At 34.8% G+C, this 21,079-nt stretch overlaps 3 protein-coding genes across 7 annotated transcripts; 1 reads left to right on the top strand and 2 right to left on the bottom strand.

Moving 5' to 3' along the window:
- Positions 1 to 21: 21 nt before the first annotated feature.
- LOC111016017 (S-adenosyl-L-methionine-dependent methyltransferases superfamily protein) lies at positions 22 to 10,334 on the bottom strand. Of its 2 annotated transcripts, XM_088123807.1 has the most exons (17): positions 9,872 to 10,334; positions 9,060 to 9,161; positions 8,800 to 8,866; positions 7,456 to 7,637; positions 6,960 to 7,220; positions 6,276 to 6,359; positions 6,146 to 6,193; positions 5,988 to 6,052; positions 5,209 to 5,257; positions 4,874 to 5,132; positions 3,510 to 3,631; positions 3,204 to 3,284; positions 3,057 to 3,131; positions 2,319 to 2,479; positions 1,669 to 1,819; positions 1,389 to 1,602; positions 22 to 161 (listed from the first exon to the last, which is right to left on the bottom strand). In XM_088123807.1, exons 1-16 carry the CDS (start codon positions 10,220 to 10,222, stop codon positions 1,405 to 1,407), a joined length of 2,256 nt encoding a protein of 751 aa, XP_087979933.1. In that variant the 5' UTR covers positions 10,223 to 10,334; the 3' UTR covers positions 22 to 161; positions 1,389 to 1,404. The 2 variants fall into 2 exon arrangements, with proteins under 2 accessions (XP_087979933.1, XP_022146935.1); XM_022291243.2 differs by lacking the exon at positions 22 to 161 and having other exon boundaries at positions 1,200 to 1,602; positions 9,872 to 10,333.
- An 897-nt stretch (positions 10,335 to 11,231) lies between these two features.
- Positions 11,232 to 14,098, top strand: LOC111016080 (alkaline ceramidase). Of its 4 annotated transcripts, XM_088123815.1 has the most exons (4): positions 11,232 to 11,463; positions 11,679 to 11,811; positions 11,915 to 12,463; positions 13,374 to 14,098. In XM_088123815.1, exons 3-4 carry the CDS (start codon positions 12,213 to 12,215, stop codon positions 13,885 to 13,887), a joined length of 765 nt encoding a protein of 254 aa, XP_087979941.1. In that variant the 5' UTR covers positions 11,232 to 11,463; positions 11,679 to 11,811; positions 11,915 to 12,212; the 3' UTR covers positions 13,888 to 14,098. The 4 variants fall into 4 exon arrangements, with proteins under 4 accessions (XP_087979941.1, XP_087979940.1, XP_022147049.1 ...); XM_088123814.1 differs by lacking the exon at positions 11,679 to 11,811; XM_022291357.2 differs by lacking the exon at positions 11,679 to 11,811 and having other exon boundaries at positions 11,233 to 11,463; positions 12,147 to 12,463.
- Positions 14,099 to 15,250: 1,152 nt separating this feature from the next.
- Positions 15,251 to 20,416, bottom strand: LOC111015987 (stress response NST1-like protein). The gene is made up of 2 exons (XM_022291208.2): positions 19,930 to 20,416; positions 15,251 to 15,556 (listed from the first exon to the last, which is right to left on the bottom strand). The coding sequence occupies exons 1-2, from the start codon at positions 20,338 to 20,340 to the stop codon at positions 15,386 to 15,388; spliced, it is 582 nt and encodes a 193-aa protein (XP_022146900.1). The 5' UTR covers positions 20,341 to 20,416; the 3' UTR covers positions 15,251 to 15,385.
- Between the last annotated feature and the right edge of the window lie 663 nt (positions 20,417 to 21,079).

The following is a 21,079-nucleotide window of genomic DNA, read 5'->3' as shown; positions in this document are numbered from 1 at the left end:
CCAATTAAATAAAGAAAAGCAAACTTCCATTAAATTATTGACTGGCTCCAGCTACACGATTTGACTCTCAAGTCAAGATCTCGAAGTAGGACCGCGAGCACAATCCAAATTAGTTGTGAAATCCCTCTGGAAATCAGTTGATTGAGAATTCCAACACAGATCTGCAAATTTTCATTCCTTTTTTTAACGGAGGATTTTGACGAACAGAAATCAAATAAATTAGCGACGAGAAAACGATCCGAAAGCAACATTTTCATTTCAATCCACTTTCCGGTGCAAGATTTCTATCCTTTTCACTGTTTCACAGGATCTTTGGAGAAAGGAAAAAAGAAAAAGGAAAAAAATTTGTGCATCGAAAAATGGAGTTTGATGAGGTCAGGGAGATGACGAATGAGAACGACGAACTTGACAACTGGAGCACTGAATCGTGGATGATGACCCTTCTGTCGGCCCATTAATAGTGCCACTCCAATTTAATAATTAACAATTTCATATAAAAAATATATATTTTCTTTTTTTTTGGTGCTTATTTTGGTATATATTTTCATCTTTTGTAATATAGGTGTGTTGAGTAAATAGTTGTTTTGTTCTTAAAGATTATTTTATTTATCTTTTATTCGTTAAGAGCATGGTACTAAATGGATGACAGAATGAGATGTTATACCAATATATTTAGTAAATCGACATTTTTATAATATTGTCAAAAAATTGATAAAATATGAAAAATATTATACATAATATTAACTATTTTAAACTTATTTAGAAATATTGAAATGGTTATTTAGTAATTTAAATATTTTTTTTACGATTTTCTTATATTTATAATAAAAAAGTTTCTAAAAATATCCATCGTTACATTAATCATAATGGAATCATAATTAATCATTGTCCCTTTGAATCAATGAGTCACCCATGATGGTTATATCAAGAAATATGATTAAGTTCATAAACTTATAACGAATAATTCACGTACAATACACTATAACGCAACCCGTGCGTGACTTTGACATATTTGTTCAACAACACATTGTCTAACCAAATTCAATTCTTGTTCCTTGAAAGTTTCAATGTATGAGAACTTCCCCCCGAACACAATTTTACGACATATTTAAACTTGTTTCTTCCCAAGAAACGAAAATTGAGAAACATGAAAATTAAATCAAGAGAGGGAACATAACTTGGCCCTTCTAGCATGGTCATCACAAGAACCAAACATTTTTCCAAGCAAAATTTTCTCCCACAAAAAGTTTTAACTGTTTTCATAAATAAAGGATGGAAACAAGATCTCAACCCTAGAATTTCCTTGATAAAATTGTAAACCTAAAGAGAACATAATTATATCATACTGTACATTACAATATAATTTAAAAGTAAATCAGCTTGCTTACTTCAGTGGAAATGCATCTATTTCAAACGTCTGATTTTCTTTGTAGCATCAATTATGCTCTGCCTCATTTCTGGGTGTTTCAGATTTAAAAGTTTCTCAAGTTTAAGAGCTGCTTCATCGAAGAACTCCTCTTTTACACACAACTCTGAGGGAACAGCAAACAGCACTTCATTCACATCTTCCTCAAGTTGAAGGGAAAAGAGGTGACTAAATACCTGCACAACAAACACTTTTAAGATACAATTCGTATGACGAATATAGTCGAGAATGTTTATACTCACTCCTTTCATCCTCGAGACAACCATATCGTTGACGGTTGGAGATCGTGTGACCAGATTTACAATGAAAAGGCCCTGCTCGGAGAGAGCGTCTTTCACTGCCAGAAGAAATGGCTCTTCCACAAAATCAGCTGCTGGGCAGGTCATTCCAGAGCTGTACAGAACGGAAAAACAATGAGAAGGCAGAAGAGAAAGCTATGGTCTCCCAAGTTATGAGTCTACTGTTTACATTTTGTCCTATTCTGTTGTGCTCCATTATATATTTTTTAAGAAGAAGCAGAGGACCAATATGTTCCAAAAAAGGAAACAAAGACAGCCTAGGGGCTCAGGTGGAGGTCACCCTCAGGGTAAGACTTTCCAATCATACAAAATCATGACTCATGAGGAGGCTGAAATTACAAAAGAAGTTCTTCCAATTCAAGGGGCATTCTCGACATTATTCCTTGAGGAGGACTCCAACCTCCCACTAGTCAGATTAGTCAACATTTCTATGTTTCGATGCAACAACAAGATGTTAGCTGTTTGAACTACACTATTCCACCAAAAAAGTATTCTGCTGTAAAAGAAACTTCAAAAAACCGATTTGTTTCTTGTGAGGGAGAGATAAAAAAACTACAAATATCGCACAAACAATAGTCCAGAGTCCAGATCACCTTGAGTCTGTTGCATCCACGTCGATAATAAGTATGTCAATCTTCTTGTTTCCTTGTTCTACTTGAGAAGCGTTTCCATTATCAAGAACAGCAGTCGATGAATCATTTGTCCCAAAATTTCTGAATTCTCTAACAAACTGAATCCCATCAGCAATATGAACCTGAAACATCCACGGATAACCCCTACTACTCTTCAGATACATAGAAAGTGCAGTGTAGGAAAGTTTCAGGACAACAAATTTAGATGGCTCTAAATCAAACCAAGTCCAGCTACACACAAGTTGACGTTCATTACGTGGCAGAATATGTTTAGAAATGGCAATGCCATGTGAACTTGTATTCAAAGTAAATTGAAATTGTCTAAAAAAAACCCATGCAATTGAAGCTTTTTGGTCGGTGGCGGTTTAACATGATATTAGAGTTGCAGTTCTTGTATTTAAACTCCTATAGTGTCAATTTCTTCTTGATTAATATTGATAGTACACTTGTGGAGCAAAACTTTACAAATGAAAGAGGATCTGAATAATATATTATAATGATTAAATTTTTGGTCCACCGGTGGTTTAACACTCTCAACATCAAACATGAAACATCAATTTCTTATACGAGAAATCATGACTTAAACCAAAGTCATTGCACATGTATGCAGTATAGACCAGTAAGAAAGAGTATTTCTTATAACTACTGCACTAAAATTTTACATCAGCTAACAAAAAAGGAAAGGTGTAGCAAAAATACCTTCAAATCTGGATCCTCAGCAAAATCGAAGTGATCCCTTGCAAGATTGAGGATCATTGGATCCAACTCAACCACCTGGATCATTTTATACTCGTTACAATTTATGAAAAGGGCACCTTGTTTTCGAGGGTGGAGAGGAAAAATTACCTCAACGTGCAAAAAGCACATGCATGCATGGAGGAACATGGGCAGTAATCCTGCTCCAAGGCCAATGACAACAGTGTTAACCTGTCAATATTATGAACAGCTTGTTAAATTCAGTAGGAAGGGGAAAGAAACAAGAAGCAGCACACAGACGTGCAAGGCTTAGATAGCTCATAGCAGGAGAGGACTTAGGGAACTGGTTATGGTTAGATCAGCTTAAGATGGTAGGATTCTTCTTTTTTTCCATGAAAAAAAATTGCAGTTTCAAGATAGGACTACATCGTAGAAGGATCAAGACAGCAAACTTACCATTGGTCCAGCTGATGCTACACTCTCCAAATATGGAGAGATCAACATAAACCCAGAAATGATCCCTGAATGATAAGAACTTGCCAGGTACCCATGGTAAACCTTCATTTGGTCACTGAACTCTGTCACATTATATCAACGAACAGAAAAAAGATAGAAAACAGAGTGAGAGTGATGCAGGACAGCTAGAAACTTTTGTTGGGGCTATTTCAGGGTTAAACCTGAGAGTTGAGTACTTTAATGGGCCTCACAAATTTTGGGATCTGCAATTAGATACTAGAATATAGGCTACTAGGGAAAAGGAAAACATCACAAAAATAAAGAGAAGCTGAAAAGAGAAGGGAAAAACTGTAGGATCCACTACGTCAACCTAGGAACCTACCTATAGTTTTAGACTTGAATCCACGAGCCTCAACACAAAAATGTTTTGCGGTAGAGTGCCTATCGGACTTAAATTAGGACTTAGAAGTCCAATTAGAATAAGAAACTAGGCTCTAAGGTCGTTTTATATGGTTATAACTTTAAACTCGAATGAATTAGAAAATCCAGAAGCGAAAAAAACACAAAAACACAACGTAAAAGAGTAGAAAAGAATACAATATAAACGCTATCATTTGACTTCCTTTCAAAAAACAAAAGCTAGCATTTGACTCTAAATACTAAAATACTAATCCTACATTCAAACAATGAAAACTAAACCTGAAAGCTTAAACAAAGATAAATGTCAAATTGATAAATTATTGAATTTATTGTGCCTAACAAATTGATAAAAATGCAAGTCTACTTGATTAGCACACAAAAAAAAAAAAAAAACGGAGAATAAATTGTAACTCAACTTCTTATGTTACAAGAAAGGATGTAGGGGGTCCAAGAGGTACCTCCTAATAGCTTTCTTAGACCTTTTCTAATTAACGGGAATCCTAAATGCCTGTAGAAGTAACTAGGATTCTCTTGTTTGAGATGAGAATTGGATATAAAAGCCACCCTACAGCCCACAATACCTACCTAACCTTGGGAGAATCTTATTCCCATACATTTTAACGGGTTTTGTGAAGAAAAGAGAAACAAATTTTGGTTTCAGCAAATATGAAGATGAAAGGGAGAGAGATCCATTTTAATGGGTTTTGTGACTACCAACAATGCCCTTTTTCTATATATACTTCCTTATTTCTCTTCTTTATATACCCAAATTTAACACATGCATATCTGAGTGAGTTAAAATACGAAATTTTGTTGAATCTTCCCAAGTAGACTGCATTTGTTCCAGAAAATTTATTGAAGAAATGAGAAGTATCATTTCTATTTCACATTCTAACCAAAATAATCTAATCCTGAAAATTTAACTAAATGTCATGGTTTGTTACCCTTGTTCAGTCTCTTCTTTTCTTTATTTTTGGATTTGGACGATGAATGAGACTTTTTCCTGTCCATCTGACCAGAAACTTTCTCATGAAGTCTTTCCCTCGTCAACAAAGCTTCAGACTGCACCAAACTCTCTGTTCTTTGGAAAATAAGGCGACGAAATATCAAATCTCCAGATGGGAAAATGTGACTGGCATCACCATTTACATGTTCATAAATCACATCTTCAACTACTATTGAACCAGTTAATGAAGATGTACCCTACAAAGGAAACGTGAACAAGAGTTGAGGATAACGATGATATCAAACTTGCCAAGGCGATAAAAATATTTAGGACCTGGAAAACACAGTTGCGTTCCTTGATCCCATCACTTGCCATCATAAATCTGCAACAATAACAACCAATCTTCTATGTAAGCAAACAACAATTTGTCCGTGACATTGTCAAAGAATTAATCAATCACTTCGATAATATATACTCAATATAACTGCAACATAACTTCGTAATCAATTGTATATAAAATAATAAACTCTTCAAGCAATAAGAGAATCATTCCAATTGAACAGCGAGAAATGCATCCATTGCCTGATTTTGTTAAAATAATAATAATAATGATTAATTTTTTATTTTTAAATTAAATATTTTAATAATAAATTAATCGCATTTCAATGCCTTAGTCCAAGACAAAACAACCAAATATTTACCCCAGATAATTGACCATTGAAAAGTTTCAAGTGTGTTGCACAAGTTGCTGCCAAACGGTAGTATTTATCAAGTTCCATCCATGATACCACGATAGTTTAGAAATCTTGAGGCCTTAAAACTGTGGATATGTGTATAGCACTATACACACTTTATTTATTATAAAAAACAACATGATATATGAATAAAATAAAAGACTAATTACAATGAGACAAAGCTATAAGGCATCCTCTTAAAATAATAACTAAAAATAATTACCACAAAAATTTTGCCCAACTAAGTAAAAGTTGCTCCATTACTGGAAGTCAAAGTCTACATAAGTCAACCCATTTACAATTGAGGCAAAGAAAAACAGTACTTATATCTTCGAAAAGAAAGGGAGGAGGAAAGATAAGGGGGTTTATGTTACGTACGGAATTTGAGATCCACTGTCATCTTTGCCAGGTGCCAACTGTTTAACTAGGGGAGATAAATCTTTCTGAAAGTCCAACAAAGATGTGAAAAGTATTTCTAGTTAGCTATATCAGGTCATACCTAAACAGAAAAAAATTAAAGGAAAAGCAAATAGTACCTGAATAGCATCCATATTGGCATTAGATTGCATCTCATCTAATAGAACCTACAGCAAAAAAATGATATTTGGAATGAATAATAAAAATAGAAATGCGTACACAAAATTTCAATGTTATATAAACAAATACCATTATGAGGCGAGCTGCTTTTGAGCTTTCAACAACCATCCACTGGCCTTCTTCTGAAGAGAACAGCCATTCATGAGCTCGAGTCTGAGATATATCAGTTCATTATACACGTAAAAAGATTGCAAGGCCACATACATCAAAAGCATAAACAATCAAGAGAAGATTTCAACCATCCTCTTAGATGCATCACAGAATAATGAACAAACCATAGTAATGGAAGTGAACAACAAACATGTACTGTAATTTCCGTCCTCCCTGTAATTTTTGCAATATTCCAATGATCTACTAATTATATGCTTAAAAAGTCCCAAATAACAAATAAAACCTCATTTTTTCCTTTTTTCTGCATGGGGTAACCAGTGCCTTAGAATGTGCAGGGTGAGGATAGGCACAATAAATATTTCAACAGTTAGCCAGAAGTTTAATGCTTCATCAGACACTATAATAACAATTGACATATCATGTTCCAAATTCATTTTGATGTCAGATGGTTTAACAAAATTCAACAAACTTCTCCATAAGGTGACTTAACTTCTTTAAACTAGAATAAATTGAAGCTTTATATTATAAGTTAAATAGTTATTTACAATGTCTAGACGATTAAAAAATGTTTAACTTTCCGTGACAATATGAAGAGTGAATGAATGATTCTCTAATAAGATTAACTTTCACAAGGGAAAAAACCTTAGGCACTATAAAAACTCCACAATCATACAGGAATGGGCCAGACTGTTCCCGAGCGTCAAGAAGTACAGCTCTGTAGCTGAAAATGGAGGTCCCTTGTCCACCTAAAGTACATTGAACCCGACGGCCTTGGTGAAGCTTCCGCAAATCTCCCCTTGCTCCAAGCCGCAGGTCTTCGAGAGAGAACAATAAATCAGCACCACTTGAATACTCTTGGCGAATTCTATTCTCATTCTCAAGAGTTTGGACAAGTTCGCGAGTCTGAAAACAGATCAGTAGCCTCAGTCAAGCTTTAGCAAATTAGTGAACAGATCTTATATTATAGAGCACATACATTATGAATAATTTTCAACCAAATCAATACGTTGAAAGGTAATCACAGGATGATAGGTTCTTGAACAACATACCATTTTGTTGTTAGCAAATACTAGTCAATAAATTTGAAATTTTCAATACCAACTTCATGACTTGAGAAAAGCAGAATTCAATTTATCACCTGATTTCCACGGGAATCCAGCAAAGAAAAATTTAAAGAAGATTCTATCTGGTGCCATGTAGTAGATTCATTTTTCTCCACCACCACCATAAAGGTTTGAAAATTAGGCTTGCTCGGTGGTTTTTGAGGTATGACATGAATACTCATTTTCCATCCAAAACGGAACTTGGGGAAAAGCAAGCCTGCAGAGGGAGTAATGTGTTGGAATGTATTTTTAGTAGAAGCAAACAAGAAAAAAAATAGGTGACAGAATTTTTACCATGATCTTTGCCCCAAATAATATAAAACCAATTTGTATATCCACTAACGGTACAACCAGTGTTAAAAATGTCGATGTTGATGAAAATGTCGAGGTCCCGATTTTACGGACATGTCGATGTCGATGGATATTTCGGAAAAATAATGGAAATTGTAGAATTTGATGGAAATTTTTTGAATTAGCATAGAAAACTTGAATTGTAGCTTAATTAGCCTATAATTGATCACATTTAACCATTAAAGGTAATAATATAACCATGTTACTTATGAAAATGTCGATGTCGATGGAAATATCGAAAAAATATTTTTTTCTTTAATAAAGATGGATGGAAATTATTTGAATATGTAAAATGAACTTTAATTGTAAACTTTTGACTACTTCTTTTGTGTTTTCAATAATAGGATTCATTTGGAAATGAGATAATTACCGACTTGGTTTCCAAACACATTTTTAAATTCTACTTAACTCGTACATGTTTACTTTTTACATATGCTTCATATTTTGCTCATTTGAGCAACTACTTTCAAAACTTTCAGTCAAACTATTGTAATTTATATCAAAGTTATCAAGATAGTGCACTAGATCCTCCGAGATCATCTTTTTGGTATTAATTAAGTTACCTATTCTACTTCATGTTTCACCACTATTTGTATTTAATAATATTTTATTTTTTAAAAATTCTAAGATTATTTTAATCTTTATATATGTCAATATTTTACATACATTGTTCAATTGTGTAAGTAAGGACTAGATTGGATTAGAAATTATCAATAAAGCAAATTTCAAATCTTATTAGTTATATTTTATACAGTATTAAAATTCAAATTTTTCATTGAATAGACTAAGATTACAATCATCGAGGTTGTGAGAAATTATAGACTGTAGTGGCATAGTAGGAAGAAGATGAAAATAAAATAATATTAAAAGAAGAAGAGGCAAAAAAAAAAAAAAAAAAACACGTCGACATTTGAGTTGACATGTCGACAACATGGGGGGAAAATCGACTTTTACCCCCTATGTCTATGTTGACATGTCTCCCGACATTTTGAAACCCTGGGTACAACTGACAAGATAGAAGATAGTACCTAGAACATGAGCTTCTGCCAAAGTGAGACAGATAAACTTCCCTCCTGGTTTTAGAACTCTTTTCACCTGTAAAAACAATCCGCTTAAGTGTAATCAAAATAAACATTTTTGTCTTTTTTATAGGAAGTAAAACCAAAATAAATCGATTAAAATTAACCAAAATAAATCGATTAAAATTAAATCAAACTATAAGGTAAAGACAGCCCAAAGAACTGAATGGTACTATTTTGTTCTTCAAAAAATAACTTTAATTTAGTACCTCAGATAAGTATTGACTTCCCAGCTTAGTACCAACTTCTGGCTCCATTAAAGCATCCAATCCACCTTTATCAACTACGGCATCAAATGTATTATCCATGAACTGTAAAGCACTGATTAGAAAAAAGGAAAAGTGCAACCTATGGAGAAAAGAAAATGAACAGCACCCAATCCACCTTTACCATGGGAGTGAACTATGGCCATTAGCTTGCTTACAGAAATTAACAATTTTTAAAGAATTAAGATGCCTTTTAACACGTATAATATAACTCAAATTTCAAGTATTGTATTCAAATCCGCAGATAATTTCTGGAAAATGTCGTTCAAGCTTCAACTATTTGTTTTCCCAAGTTATATCTAAAACATATTTGATCTTCTCCATGCTTTTCAGGTCGATAAATTGTTCTCACTTGTTTTTTAATACTACTTCCTAGGTCCTAAAATAAATGTGAAGAAAATACCGAAAAACAGCATAATGCTGCTAGTGTTTCTTATCATTTTAAAATCCGACAATTAGCGGATGCCAATGTACCTAAAATGAATTTAATAAAGATGACAACGTAGTATAAACTTCCTCTGGTTTCATTTTAACAGAATCCGTGTCTAACGAGCCACAATTTTGAAAATGTCAATATCTTACAGCTCGTGGACAAGATAAATTTTGTTCGCAGCAGCTCTAAAATCAATTCCCCACCAAAAATTAGCGTCGACTGTGTAGCCAACAACATCCTAATTCCTACAGCAACAATGCCAAACACGCACACCAACACAAAAACTTTCCACAATAAAATTCATCTCCAAGAGCTTAGATACCTGCATAGTCGTCATATCCATGACGCGCCACCGCATATCGGGGCGTTGCCTCACGTTTCGGCGCAGCATATCGGAGATTGCAACTTTAGAGAAATCGATGTTGGTAATGCATCGAAAGCCGGCGTCGTAGAGCTGTTCGGAGAGACTGGAGTTGCCGCAGCCAGGAACGAGAATCTGGGGAGTTAGGGATTGGGAGAGGCTGGGAAGGTGGGAAATTAGTGGGTCTTTGAGCTCGGGCCACTCGGCATACCACTCGAAAGCATCGCCATGGCCGCGAATGGTGAAGAAATTGTCCCAATTCTCCTTGCTGGTGAAGTCTCCGAGAGTTTGGAGAATATCGGATTTCCCCATGGCTGTGCTTTCGCTCTCGAGCTCCTTTCCGGCGAATGCTACGGTCTGCTGCAAGTTTACGCTCCTCGCCAAGGGTTTTGGCAGGGGATTGGCGCCACCACCGTAAAAAGGTAAAAAATAATCAAAATAAAATTAAAACTCTCGTTTTTTTTTCTTGATTTATGTACAATATGTTTATTTTGATTTATTTTAAATCGTGTATTTTTTATGCTTTTGTTCCATTTATCTAATTTCTCCGGCTCATAACACTTCATTTATAAATTAATAAAATTCGTGTTGAAATTTTGTAGATAGGAAATAAATTGATCACATTTTAGAAATACGGAAACAAAATATAGATGTTCTAAAAAATACAAATATTAAAAGCACATAGACTAAAATTAACGTTTAGAAACTCATGATGGTCCCACACCTTAAAATTAACTTTTATGTATTTCAAACACTAAATATTGTACGGTCAGGTAGCTGCCTCATAAATAAGTCGAGGTACACACAAATGCGGACAATCATTGATATTAAAAAACAATAACGTTTAGAAAGTATGGCTAAAATAAACCAAAATAGTAGTTTAAACTTTTTAACATTACATCACATTTACCTAAAAAAAAAAATAATTTTATATCATATTAACCAACAAGAGTTTAACTCATAATAATTACGAGTATCTGACGAACAGGTAATAAGTTCGAATGTTCTACCCCACTTATCATACTAAAAAATTCTATTATATCAGATGTACATGTCCTACTAATCACATGTTACACATCAAAAAAAGGGAAAAAAGGCACTCAATATATTTAAGTTGACTTTGGAACAGAAATAGGCTTCAATTTATTCCCCAAATTATCTGAAAAAATAAAAGGCAAAATGCACAATTTAATGTCGGTTTTATTTATCTAAATCCATTTAACGAGAGCGCGTGGCAAGCACGTGAGCAGCGTACAGCACACGCGGCATTAAGGCGCTTTAAAGCCGGATTCGATTCCATTAATCACGAGCCGATGACCGGAGCAATATCAACCGTCGGCGTTTATAATCCAACGGCCACAAACGGTTTTCATCATCTTCCCTTATATCTTCTCCACGCGCTCATCGTCCCCTCCCTGAGTAGCCCTAATTGGTTCGGACTCTCAGCTCAGATCTCTTCCGATCGCTTCGCACCACCGATTGAGAAACCTCAGGAATTTGAATTTCTAAGACCGAAGAATGGCTGTTCTCTAGCTTAGATCCGGTATTGAAGGGTCAGTAGTTTCTTCTACCGCTAGATTTTTGTTTTCTTTCAGTTTTGAAGTTTTTACGTTTTAAATTTTCGTTTGGTTCTATTGTTCCATGATTGATGCCTCTGGAGACTGGAAATGTTTCTCCGTTTCACGATTTTCTGGAGGGCTTGTGATTGAAACAAAAATTGATTCTGCTGTTTCTGAATTGTCCCCATAAATCCTTGGAACGGTCATAGTGTCATTGGGCTCAAGTTAGTTCACTTTGGACGTCTATTGTTTTCGCGGTAAAGAATTGAAGAAGTGATGTATGAAAGCTGCAATTACGTTTTCTTAGCTTTGTGCGATTTAGGCTTGGTGGTTTCTGTTATTGTAAGTAAAGTACAGACCATGGAGTTGGTTGTCATGGTATTATCGCTTCGGGCTTCTTGACTCGACAAAGGGGTTTATCAAGCTGGAAAACATTTTTTTGCAGGCCTTTCACATCAACGTGGGGTTTAAGTTGGTCCTCATTCTCATCCACAAGAAATTGATTTACCAAGTCATAAGAATCCATGATATTTCAGACAAGTTTCCTCACCAAATACATATTTCCTTACCATGTTTCAGTATTTCATTGGATCGAAAATGGAAGCAATTTCTACCTTGACTTGTATGTGTGTTCTTTTGTGCTCTGACTTATTACTTACTAAGAAATATGATTGCAGGTTTATGAACTCTGATCCATCCTAGCAGGCAACTCAAGTATTATTACTGGCATACTTAATTGTAGAATGGCAGATACAATATCTAGTTTCTGGGGTCCTGTCACATCTCCTGAGTGGTGTGAAAAGAACTATGTTTACTCTTCTTATATTGCCGAATTCTTCAACACAGTATCGAATATTCCTTGCCTCATTTTAGCACTTATTGGACTCGTAAATGCTTTGAGACAAAGGTTTGAGAAGAGATTTAGCGTTCTTCACATATCAAATATGATCCTTGCCATAGGAAGCATGTTATATCATGCCACCTTGCAACGAGTGTAAGTCTTCTTCCTTTATATTGAAGATATAAATTTCTAATGTGGAAGTTTTTGGCTTGGAATTTATCTTAAACTGCTTGGGTTGAAATGTCAAAATTAACTGTAGAGGTTATGAGGAAAAAAAAAAAAGAAAAGCTTGAGTTGAAATGTGTGTGATTAAATTACAAAATATCATGTATATGAAGGACCAAAAATTTTGGATGGGTATAAGGAAAATATTGGCAAACAACAGCTTGATCCTTGGCCATGTTGAATAAAAAATTATTTAGGACAAAAATTCTCTGTAAGATATTCCAAATTGGGTTAGGGAGAAGTGAAGGGAAGAAGGAAAGCAAGGAGGGAACTGGAAGATAATGATAAAATAGCTTTGTTAGGGAACTCTTTGTTTGCTCTTTCAATTGGTCAATGGACAGAAAAAAATGATTATTAGGCGTATAGGAAACTAGAAAACAATTGTATCAGTCTGAAGAAGTTGTATTTTTCTCAAGAGTAATGATTTGTTTATCTGTATGAAATTGTTTTAGTTTGTACTAAAAAGAGTTGGAACAGTCTCAGTATTACATTGATAATTGGAATTTATTTTCTCATGGACAGTTGTTCTTGTCCTCTCATCTTTGATTTTCAATTCTTTTTATGCGATAGGAGTTGCAACATTTTATAATTTCCTTCCTCCTTGAGCCTGAGGTTTAGTGCTGTATATTGATCAGAGTGTCCTGTGAAATTAAATTGGTATATTTCGTAAATAGATGAAGTATTTATAAATATCTTACAAACGCTAACTATAGCTAGTGGATGCACAACTTCATTATGCCATCATATTTATGAATATTTTCAGCGTTGGCTTGCATGTTCTGCCAAATCTCCATCCATCATAATATCTGTGTCGATTCGACAATGAACTTATTTTCAGACAACAGCAAGGTGATGAAACACCAATGGTATGGGAAATGCTCCTCTATATCTACATCCTTTATTCACCAGATTGGCACTACCGGAGCACGATGCCTACATTCTTATTTCTATACGGTGCTGCCTTCGCTGTTGTTCATGCAATTATACGTTTTGGAGTGGGCTTTAAGGTACATTATGCAATACTATGTCTACTCTGCATCCCTCGAATGTACAAGTACTACATTCACACGAACGATATACACGCAAAGCGGCTTGCAAAGTTATACTTGACAACCATCTCTCTTGGGACCGTTTGCTGGCTTTTTGATCGCTTGTACTGCAGAAACATCTCTAGCTGGTATTTCAACCCTCAGGGTCATGCATTGTGGCATGTCCTTATGGGGTTCAATTCTTATTTTGCAAACACATTTTTAATGTTTTGTCGTGCTCAACAACTAGAGTGGAACCCGAGAGTAGTCCACTTTTTGGGATTGTTTCCATACGTGAAGGTTCAAAAACCGAAGAACCAGTGATCGAAGTCATGTCTTCGAACGAAACGACATTCTTTGTTCTTGAAATGGGTTTCTGGTTTTGGCTGGTTATCATCAATAGGATTAGACATTCTTTTATCCCCTCTTTGCCCGTTTATTTTCCTTCTCATATGGATGTAAATCATACTCAGAATGTCTGTGCCATTGATTTAGATTGGGTTTATCTGAAGGTGTAAACTCGTGTTTCGTCTTACTCTTTTTTCACAGCAGTTTTCGAGTTTTACTGTTCTTGTAGAAAATGTCTTATAGGGAATTTTTCATTGAGTTTGCAATAGAATTGTCTTTCAAAGGCAGATGATGGGCTTCACTTGAACTCCTTAAAGAATGACTGTGGCCCATATTGATGCTACTAAATTTTTATTCCAGTTGTACTTGTAACTAACATGATTATTATTGTTCTAAATATTTGTCGACATGTTGACATTTCTGTTGACATATCCATGTTTCCATGGATTCGACATTGATATTAGGGGTGAATCAACATTGATATTAAGGGTGAATCGACATTTCTATTATAGTACAAGAAAATCGACAAAATATGAAAAATATCAACTAAATGTGACTAATATATATATAATATTAATATTAATTATTTTAAACTAATTTAGAAATGAGAAAATGATTATTTGTTCATTTAAATATTTTTTACGATTTTTTAATTTTTCTAACTTTTACATAAATATCCATCGACATTAACATTTTATCAATATTTCCATAAAATTAAGATATCGACATTTCCATCTAAAATCTTGATTATCATTCAATCTCTCTTTTTCCAACCAGAGTCTATGCATAAATGATTAATGGTCATAATGTTAGCTCAGTGAAACTAAAAAAATATATATTATATCATTCAGATTCAAACCAAATAAAAGGTGAAGATTCAAATTAAAGAAGAAACTACTGCTAATGGCATGTGCTTAACCAACCTGATTGTTGAACCAAATTCTCAGATTGGGTACATGTAAAGGGGAAAAAAACTTTGAAGACTTAAATATAGGACTCGTTTGCCAACTTGAGTCGTACTTTCGATTTTGTTTTTATTTTTATTTCTCATTTCTTTTATTAAATAAAACTTCATTTGATAACTATTTATAAAAAAAGAAACAGAAATATGTTTTGGTCATTATTTCTTTGTTTTTTTTCTACAAAATTTTAAATTAAAAAGGAAAAAAAAAATATGAAAGTTAATTTTTAAAAAATAAACCTTTGTTATATTCAATATTTGATACTTATAATATATTTAGTCAAGAATAATAAAAATAATACTTTTATGTATGACAAAAATAAAAGACTAGAAACGGAGGAAAGAAAACGAGACCGAAAATTAAAAACGAGAAACAAGGAAAAGAAATGTTACCTCAGGCAACAATTATCTTATAAATTGCTTCTAACATGAAAGGTAAGAATTGAAAAAGATGTTGAAGTAGTTTTGATTCAAGGTAAGAGTAGTACTCTAAATTAACTCAGCAAAGGGAACTCAGAGAGGGGTGGTATTGACAATGGCGTCTAATAGCTTCCCTTCCAACTTGTTTTCATCAATCCACAACGAACTCTGCCGCCTTATTAGCTCGTTCTTTTCTTTCTTCTTTTCTTCTCTTCTCTTTTCCATCGTTCTCCAATGCTCAAGCTTCTCGCTTCTTTCTTTCATCTGCATATTGCATCGATCAAATCACATTAGATGCTTGTACATGTCCACGGATAAAAGGATACCATCGTATCGAATCAGATGTACACCCCTTTTGAAAGAAATGTAAGCAAGATAAGAAAACTAGAATGCAATGCCCGCTCCTGAAACAACTAAATAGTGTTTAACCTTTTGAACTAAATGATGGAAACACATTTCTATTAGTTGTGATCAGAGGAATTACAAGGGCCGAGGGAGAATTAGAGAACTCCCTGATCTCTCCTAAACAGTCCTAGATACAATAGCCAAAAACAAAAGGTACCCTCTACCTCACTATTAAAGGTGTATATAACCTTAAACAAAATACCTATACTGCTCCCTCTATACCGTAAAACTGGTCCCTCCCTTCTAAATGGAATTCTTCCTTTTTCTCTGCCATACTCACACGTCCCTCTTTCTCGAATAAACATTCTTCACCCTAGGTCTATCACTAAATTCCTTCTTTGGGAAGTAATCCGAGACTGATCAATCCAATTAAAGGTCTCAAGCCGACTGAAATCGTGGTTCTGGGACGATATAGTGTGAAATTCTTGTAACAAACAGATTGGCCCGTGTTCACATTGGCTAGGTACTTTCTATTTTGAAAAATATTGCAACAAAGCATAAACTAGCCGTTACATGTAAGTTATGACTATGGAACGTCAATAAGATAAGGTCCATAACTATAAGATGTAAGGTATACATGTTTACATACAGACGATTTTAATGACATCAAGATCTAATAGATCATAACAATAATCAGAAACTGAAAGTAAGGAAATTTGACCTTGCAAGTTTATTTTGAATACGGTAACTCAAAGTTGCAAGAAGTTTACTTGTTATCTTTTGAAAAAAAGTGAAGTTTATGCTCCCACGGACTGAGATGGAAGGCGGTTGCTGTCAAATTAATTGGAGAATTTCTTCTTAGAACTAAGGGTACAGAGGTACAATCTATAGTGTAGATCTTATTCAAGTAACGTTGTAATTGGCTCTTTGCATGGGATTCTAATGGGCTGGTTCAAACAATATTGAAAAAATGTAGCTCTTCTTGCTAAGAAAGTTGTAGACGATTTCTATACAACCCAACACCTTTTGCTAAAAAATTACAGAGAGCAAAAGTTCCCAAGAGCCAACCAGGTTGGCAAGGACTTGGGATCTAACTGGCTTTAGAGGTCTCAAGCTGGAAGCAAGGACTTGGGATCTCACTGGCTTAGAGGTCTCAAGCTCAAACCTTCCGGTGAGTTTAATACCAGAACCCTTGGTGTCTCTCGGGTCTGGGTCGCCTACCCCTGGGTATAGAGGAGAAGCTTCGTCTCTCAATTATCAGAAGAAAAAAATAATAATAATACACATAGAGAGCAAATAGGGATTGATAACTCCAGTTCACCAAAAAGTGCAATTACAGTAGGCATCAGAAGCCTTATGCATTCTATTGCTAAGACCAATAGCCACGTCGAAAACTTTCTTGTCTTCTCAGTTGGGGATGTTTTGCCAGTTAAAATTTGGAAGAATATTTGGGAGAACCCCACGCATTATTTTCCCCAAGATAATACAGGTTTAGAGATTAGAAATCTTTGAAAATGAGGCTAATGGAAACTGAAGGAATTCAGATGAAAAATAAGTGGAACGGTGGTTTTATCTCTTTCAAAAAGGATTGCTACAGAAAGTCCCTCTGTTGTTGGATAAATTAGATAAATCCATTTGTCAATATCTTAACCCAAGGATAAAGTAGAGAGCAAATTTGTAAGAGAAGCCCATTCATGGATGTCATCCTCTAAAAGGTGTCTTTTAAAGTCAAGGTCCCAGTGGAGGGGTTCCAACACGATAGATAAAGCCAGATTCCAATTAGAGCATTTGAAGATTCTCGGAAATTCCTTTGAAAGAGGGCCCATTATCTATCTAAAAAGAATCTAGAAGCTAGTAGAATGCCAATTACCAATCGAGACACTGATCTTCACGAAATCAGATCTTTTTGTTTGAGAGACGAATGGAAAATGCCTTTCGGGTAGAATTTATAAAGGTATAAAATTCCTAACCTAAGGCCATGATTAGTTATGTCATACTTTTGCCACAATAATCTTCTTTATAGACCTTTTTCTTTTTAATAACGGGGAGTCAGAGCTTTGCTACCCTATACCCAGGGGCACCCACACCCACTCCAAGGCTCAAACTCTGGAGACATCAAGAATTTTTGGTATTAAACTCACTAGAAGGTTCGAACTTGAAACCTCTAAGCCATTATGACCAAGAGACCCCAAGCCGGGGGATCATTCTTTATAGATCTTTGCAGTTCTAAAATTGTTTTGTTCAATAGTCTCTTCGTTGATTCCCAATTTTGTTGGAGATCAGAGAATTTACTTGGTCACTGAGACCTTAAGGTTTGATTGGTTTGATTCCTGAGCTGGCTAAGAAGGAATAAGCAAGGAGTTTGCAATTGGTAAACAAAGAACACAAGAAATTTCTTCAGCATTGGCTAGAGGTTGTGATTTCCAAGGAAAGCCAAAATGGAGGCAGATAGGTAAAATCAAGATTTTATAGATTATTGATTATTTGGACTAAAAACCTCACTTTTTATTTTAAAATTTAGTTGTACACAATAATTATCTTATTTCTATGGTTGTTTAAGTAGGTATAAGTTTTTCCATTAAGTGACTTTTAAGTTGTAGAAAAAATCTTATTTTTAGTTTTTTTCTTATGAAAGGGCGAGCCAACTAACAAACACTAATATTGAGAAGGGGATGATTGGTTTCTTCGAAAAACTCCATCCTAGGATGGAAGGTCGTAGATGGTGCCCAAGAAAGCCTCTTTGAGCTCGGTTTTGGGGAAAACAAATAATGGCTGAACATCCTTTTGAAGGTCTAAAGTTTTGGCTTGCAATGAGAAGTTTAGGCAATATGTCTGTCTCTAGGCCCCGAAATCTTTTCACGGTTCTTTAGAATGTTGTGGCAATTCGTAAGGAAGGACATTTTGAAGGTGATACATGATCTTTTTAAGAATAGGATGTCAAATGCTTGACTTGATCAGACTTTCATCTGTTTTATTCCCAAGAAATCTCAAGCTACAAAAGTTTCAGATCTCAATCCTCCAAGCTTGACTACTGGTTTGTATAAGATATTGGCCAACCGCGGTATTCTTTTTCAGAGAATCAAGCATGTGCTCTATTCATAGCAAAGGAGGAAAAAAGGTAAAAAAGCAAAAGAAATCCAATGAAGATATATTTAAGCAACTGCTTTGTAGATTGTTCTTACAGACGATCTTCTTCTTAGAATGATACCTTCCAACATCATATATTTGTGGATAGGTTGTATCTCTTCAACCTTTTATAACAAGTTTCCCTATTCCTATTCAGGAAAAAGTAAAAAAAAAAAAACATTTTGACAAAGAACCCCAAAAGGAAGAAATAAAAAGAATAAGATCCAACAAGTCCCTATTACTTCTCTAAACGCCTTTAAAAGTCCTCCAATTTCTTTGGACCCAAATTTCCCAAACAAAAGCACAAAAGCCATTGACCCAAGGAATCTTGCCTTCTCTTTTAGTCCGTTGTCACAAAGACTTTGATAAACAAAATCTTCACTTCTACTAGGGTATAGACTCTGATGGTTGAATATTCCCAACAAAATCCATAAAAGCACATTGATAACAAGAAATTCAGTAAGAAGGCTACAATGTTTTTGGAACCTTCTTAAGGAATCAGGAAATGATCAGGGAATTCTTTCTACACGGCTGGTAGATGACCATATTCTTCCACATATTTAATACAATACAGTAGGAAAGCTTTCGAAAATGGTAGTATGTGGAGCTCAGCTAAATAACACAACAACTAAGAATTTGGTTGGCCACCCGAGCATAGTTGAACTGACTAAAGCATACATCATTGACCAAAATATTGAAGATTCAAATCCCCACTCCCACATGTTGTTGAACCAAAAAAATTAAGAATTTGGTCCAGACTTTCTCCATCTGACTAACAATTAACACACCTAATAGGGGCTTTCTCAAACTGGGGTTATTTCAGTAACTCCTTGACGTCGTTATGACCCTTGGGGAGTCCATTTTAGTTCAAAAGCACCCAACAGTCACTCAATGAGCACATAAAATTAAGAATTCCCCCATTAAATTACCAAAATCGAACTAAGAGAAGCATCAAGTATCTAAGCAAAAGATAAGACAAGAACACCAGAGAAACACCATTAACATTGATTGTACTTATCCCAATTATTAAAAGGAAAATTAATAGAGCTCTCTGGATCCAAATACATTGAACGCAACAGATACATTTCCAACCAAATTATTTCCAATCAAAATCTCCAAACATTCATGTCAAGAAGTAAATATAAGATGATAAGGAAGCCACTTACCAAAGTCCGTCGGAACTCTTCGTCGGCGACTTTCCGCTCTTCGGCTCGGGCTTTAGCCGCTTCGGCTTTAAGCTTCTTGCGTTCCTCATTGGCAACCCTAAGCGCCTCTCTCTTAGCTTCGTCCTTACGCTGATTTTCGAGTCTCAGTAGCTCAACCTCCTGGATGTAATTCTTGCGCACCTGCTTCACCTGCTTGGCGTAGTCCCTACGAAGCTGCACGAGCTTGGCCTGCGCTTCCTCGGGGTCTTTCGGCGGCTCCCAGCTGCCAACGAAGGCGTTCGCCTCCAAGAATTTGTGAGTCTGCTGGTGACTGTTATGGTGAGCGGATTTGGTGGAAGTGGAGAAGGAGCGTAGAAGGTTATTGGAGAGATTGGTTGCAGAGCGGATCGCAGAACGAGACGAAACCGCCATTGCCGTCTGAAATGGTGTAGAGGTAGAAGAGGCACAAGCGTCTGGGCTTGACAAGGGAAAGCTTGTTTTACTCTCTGCTCCGCTGCAGTGAATATATAAACGACACATCTTTAGTTATACGACATGTCGTTGAATTCAGGCCATTTGAGAAGGACTAAAAATTATTCTCACATTTTAAAAAGAAATTCATGGTTATTGTTAAATTATTTTTTTATTTACTAAAAAAAAGGTTAAAAATACTATTTCCAATTATACTTTGTGACTTGCTCTGTATTTTCAAAATTTTAAATTTAATCACTATTTTATCAACAAATCTGAGGTTAAAATATTATTTTTTTGGCTGATGTACTTTAAAAATATTTATTTTGGTCTCTCTAGTTTTATCTTTAATTTATTTTAGTCCCTAAACTTTTAAAGTATTCGTTTTAGTTCCTGTACTTTTAAAAAATGATTATTTTGATCTCTATTTGTAAAATTTTAATATCAATTCTACACCTATCATAAACGATTTGATATAAGATTGTAGTTTTATTTCAAGAAATATATTGAATGTTTGTGATAGAAAATATGAGATTAAAAATAAAACTAACCAAAATAAATTATTTTGAGAAATAAAACAATTTGTACCAGTACAAGGATAAAAACGAACATTTTAGAACATTTTATCTCATGTTAAAGAAAAACTATTTTAATCTTATATTTTGGACTTGCTCTAAATTTTGTCACTGTTTTAATCTCT

Source organism: Momordica charantia, assembly GCF_013281855.1.
Source record: "Momordica charantia cultivar OHB3-1 chromosome 5 unlocalized genomic scaffold, Mcharantia_2.0 BLBB01000005.1, whole genome shotgun sequence".
In the NCBI taxonomy this organism is placed as follows: domain Eukaryota; kingdom Viridiplantae; phylum Streptophyta; class Magnoliopsida; order Cucurbitales; family Cucurbitaceae; genus Momordica; species Momordica charantia.
This window is presented reverse-complemented; position numbering and strand designations above follow the sequence as displayed.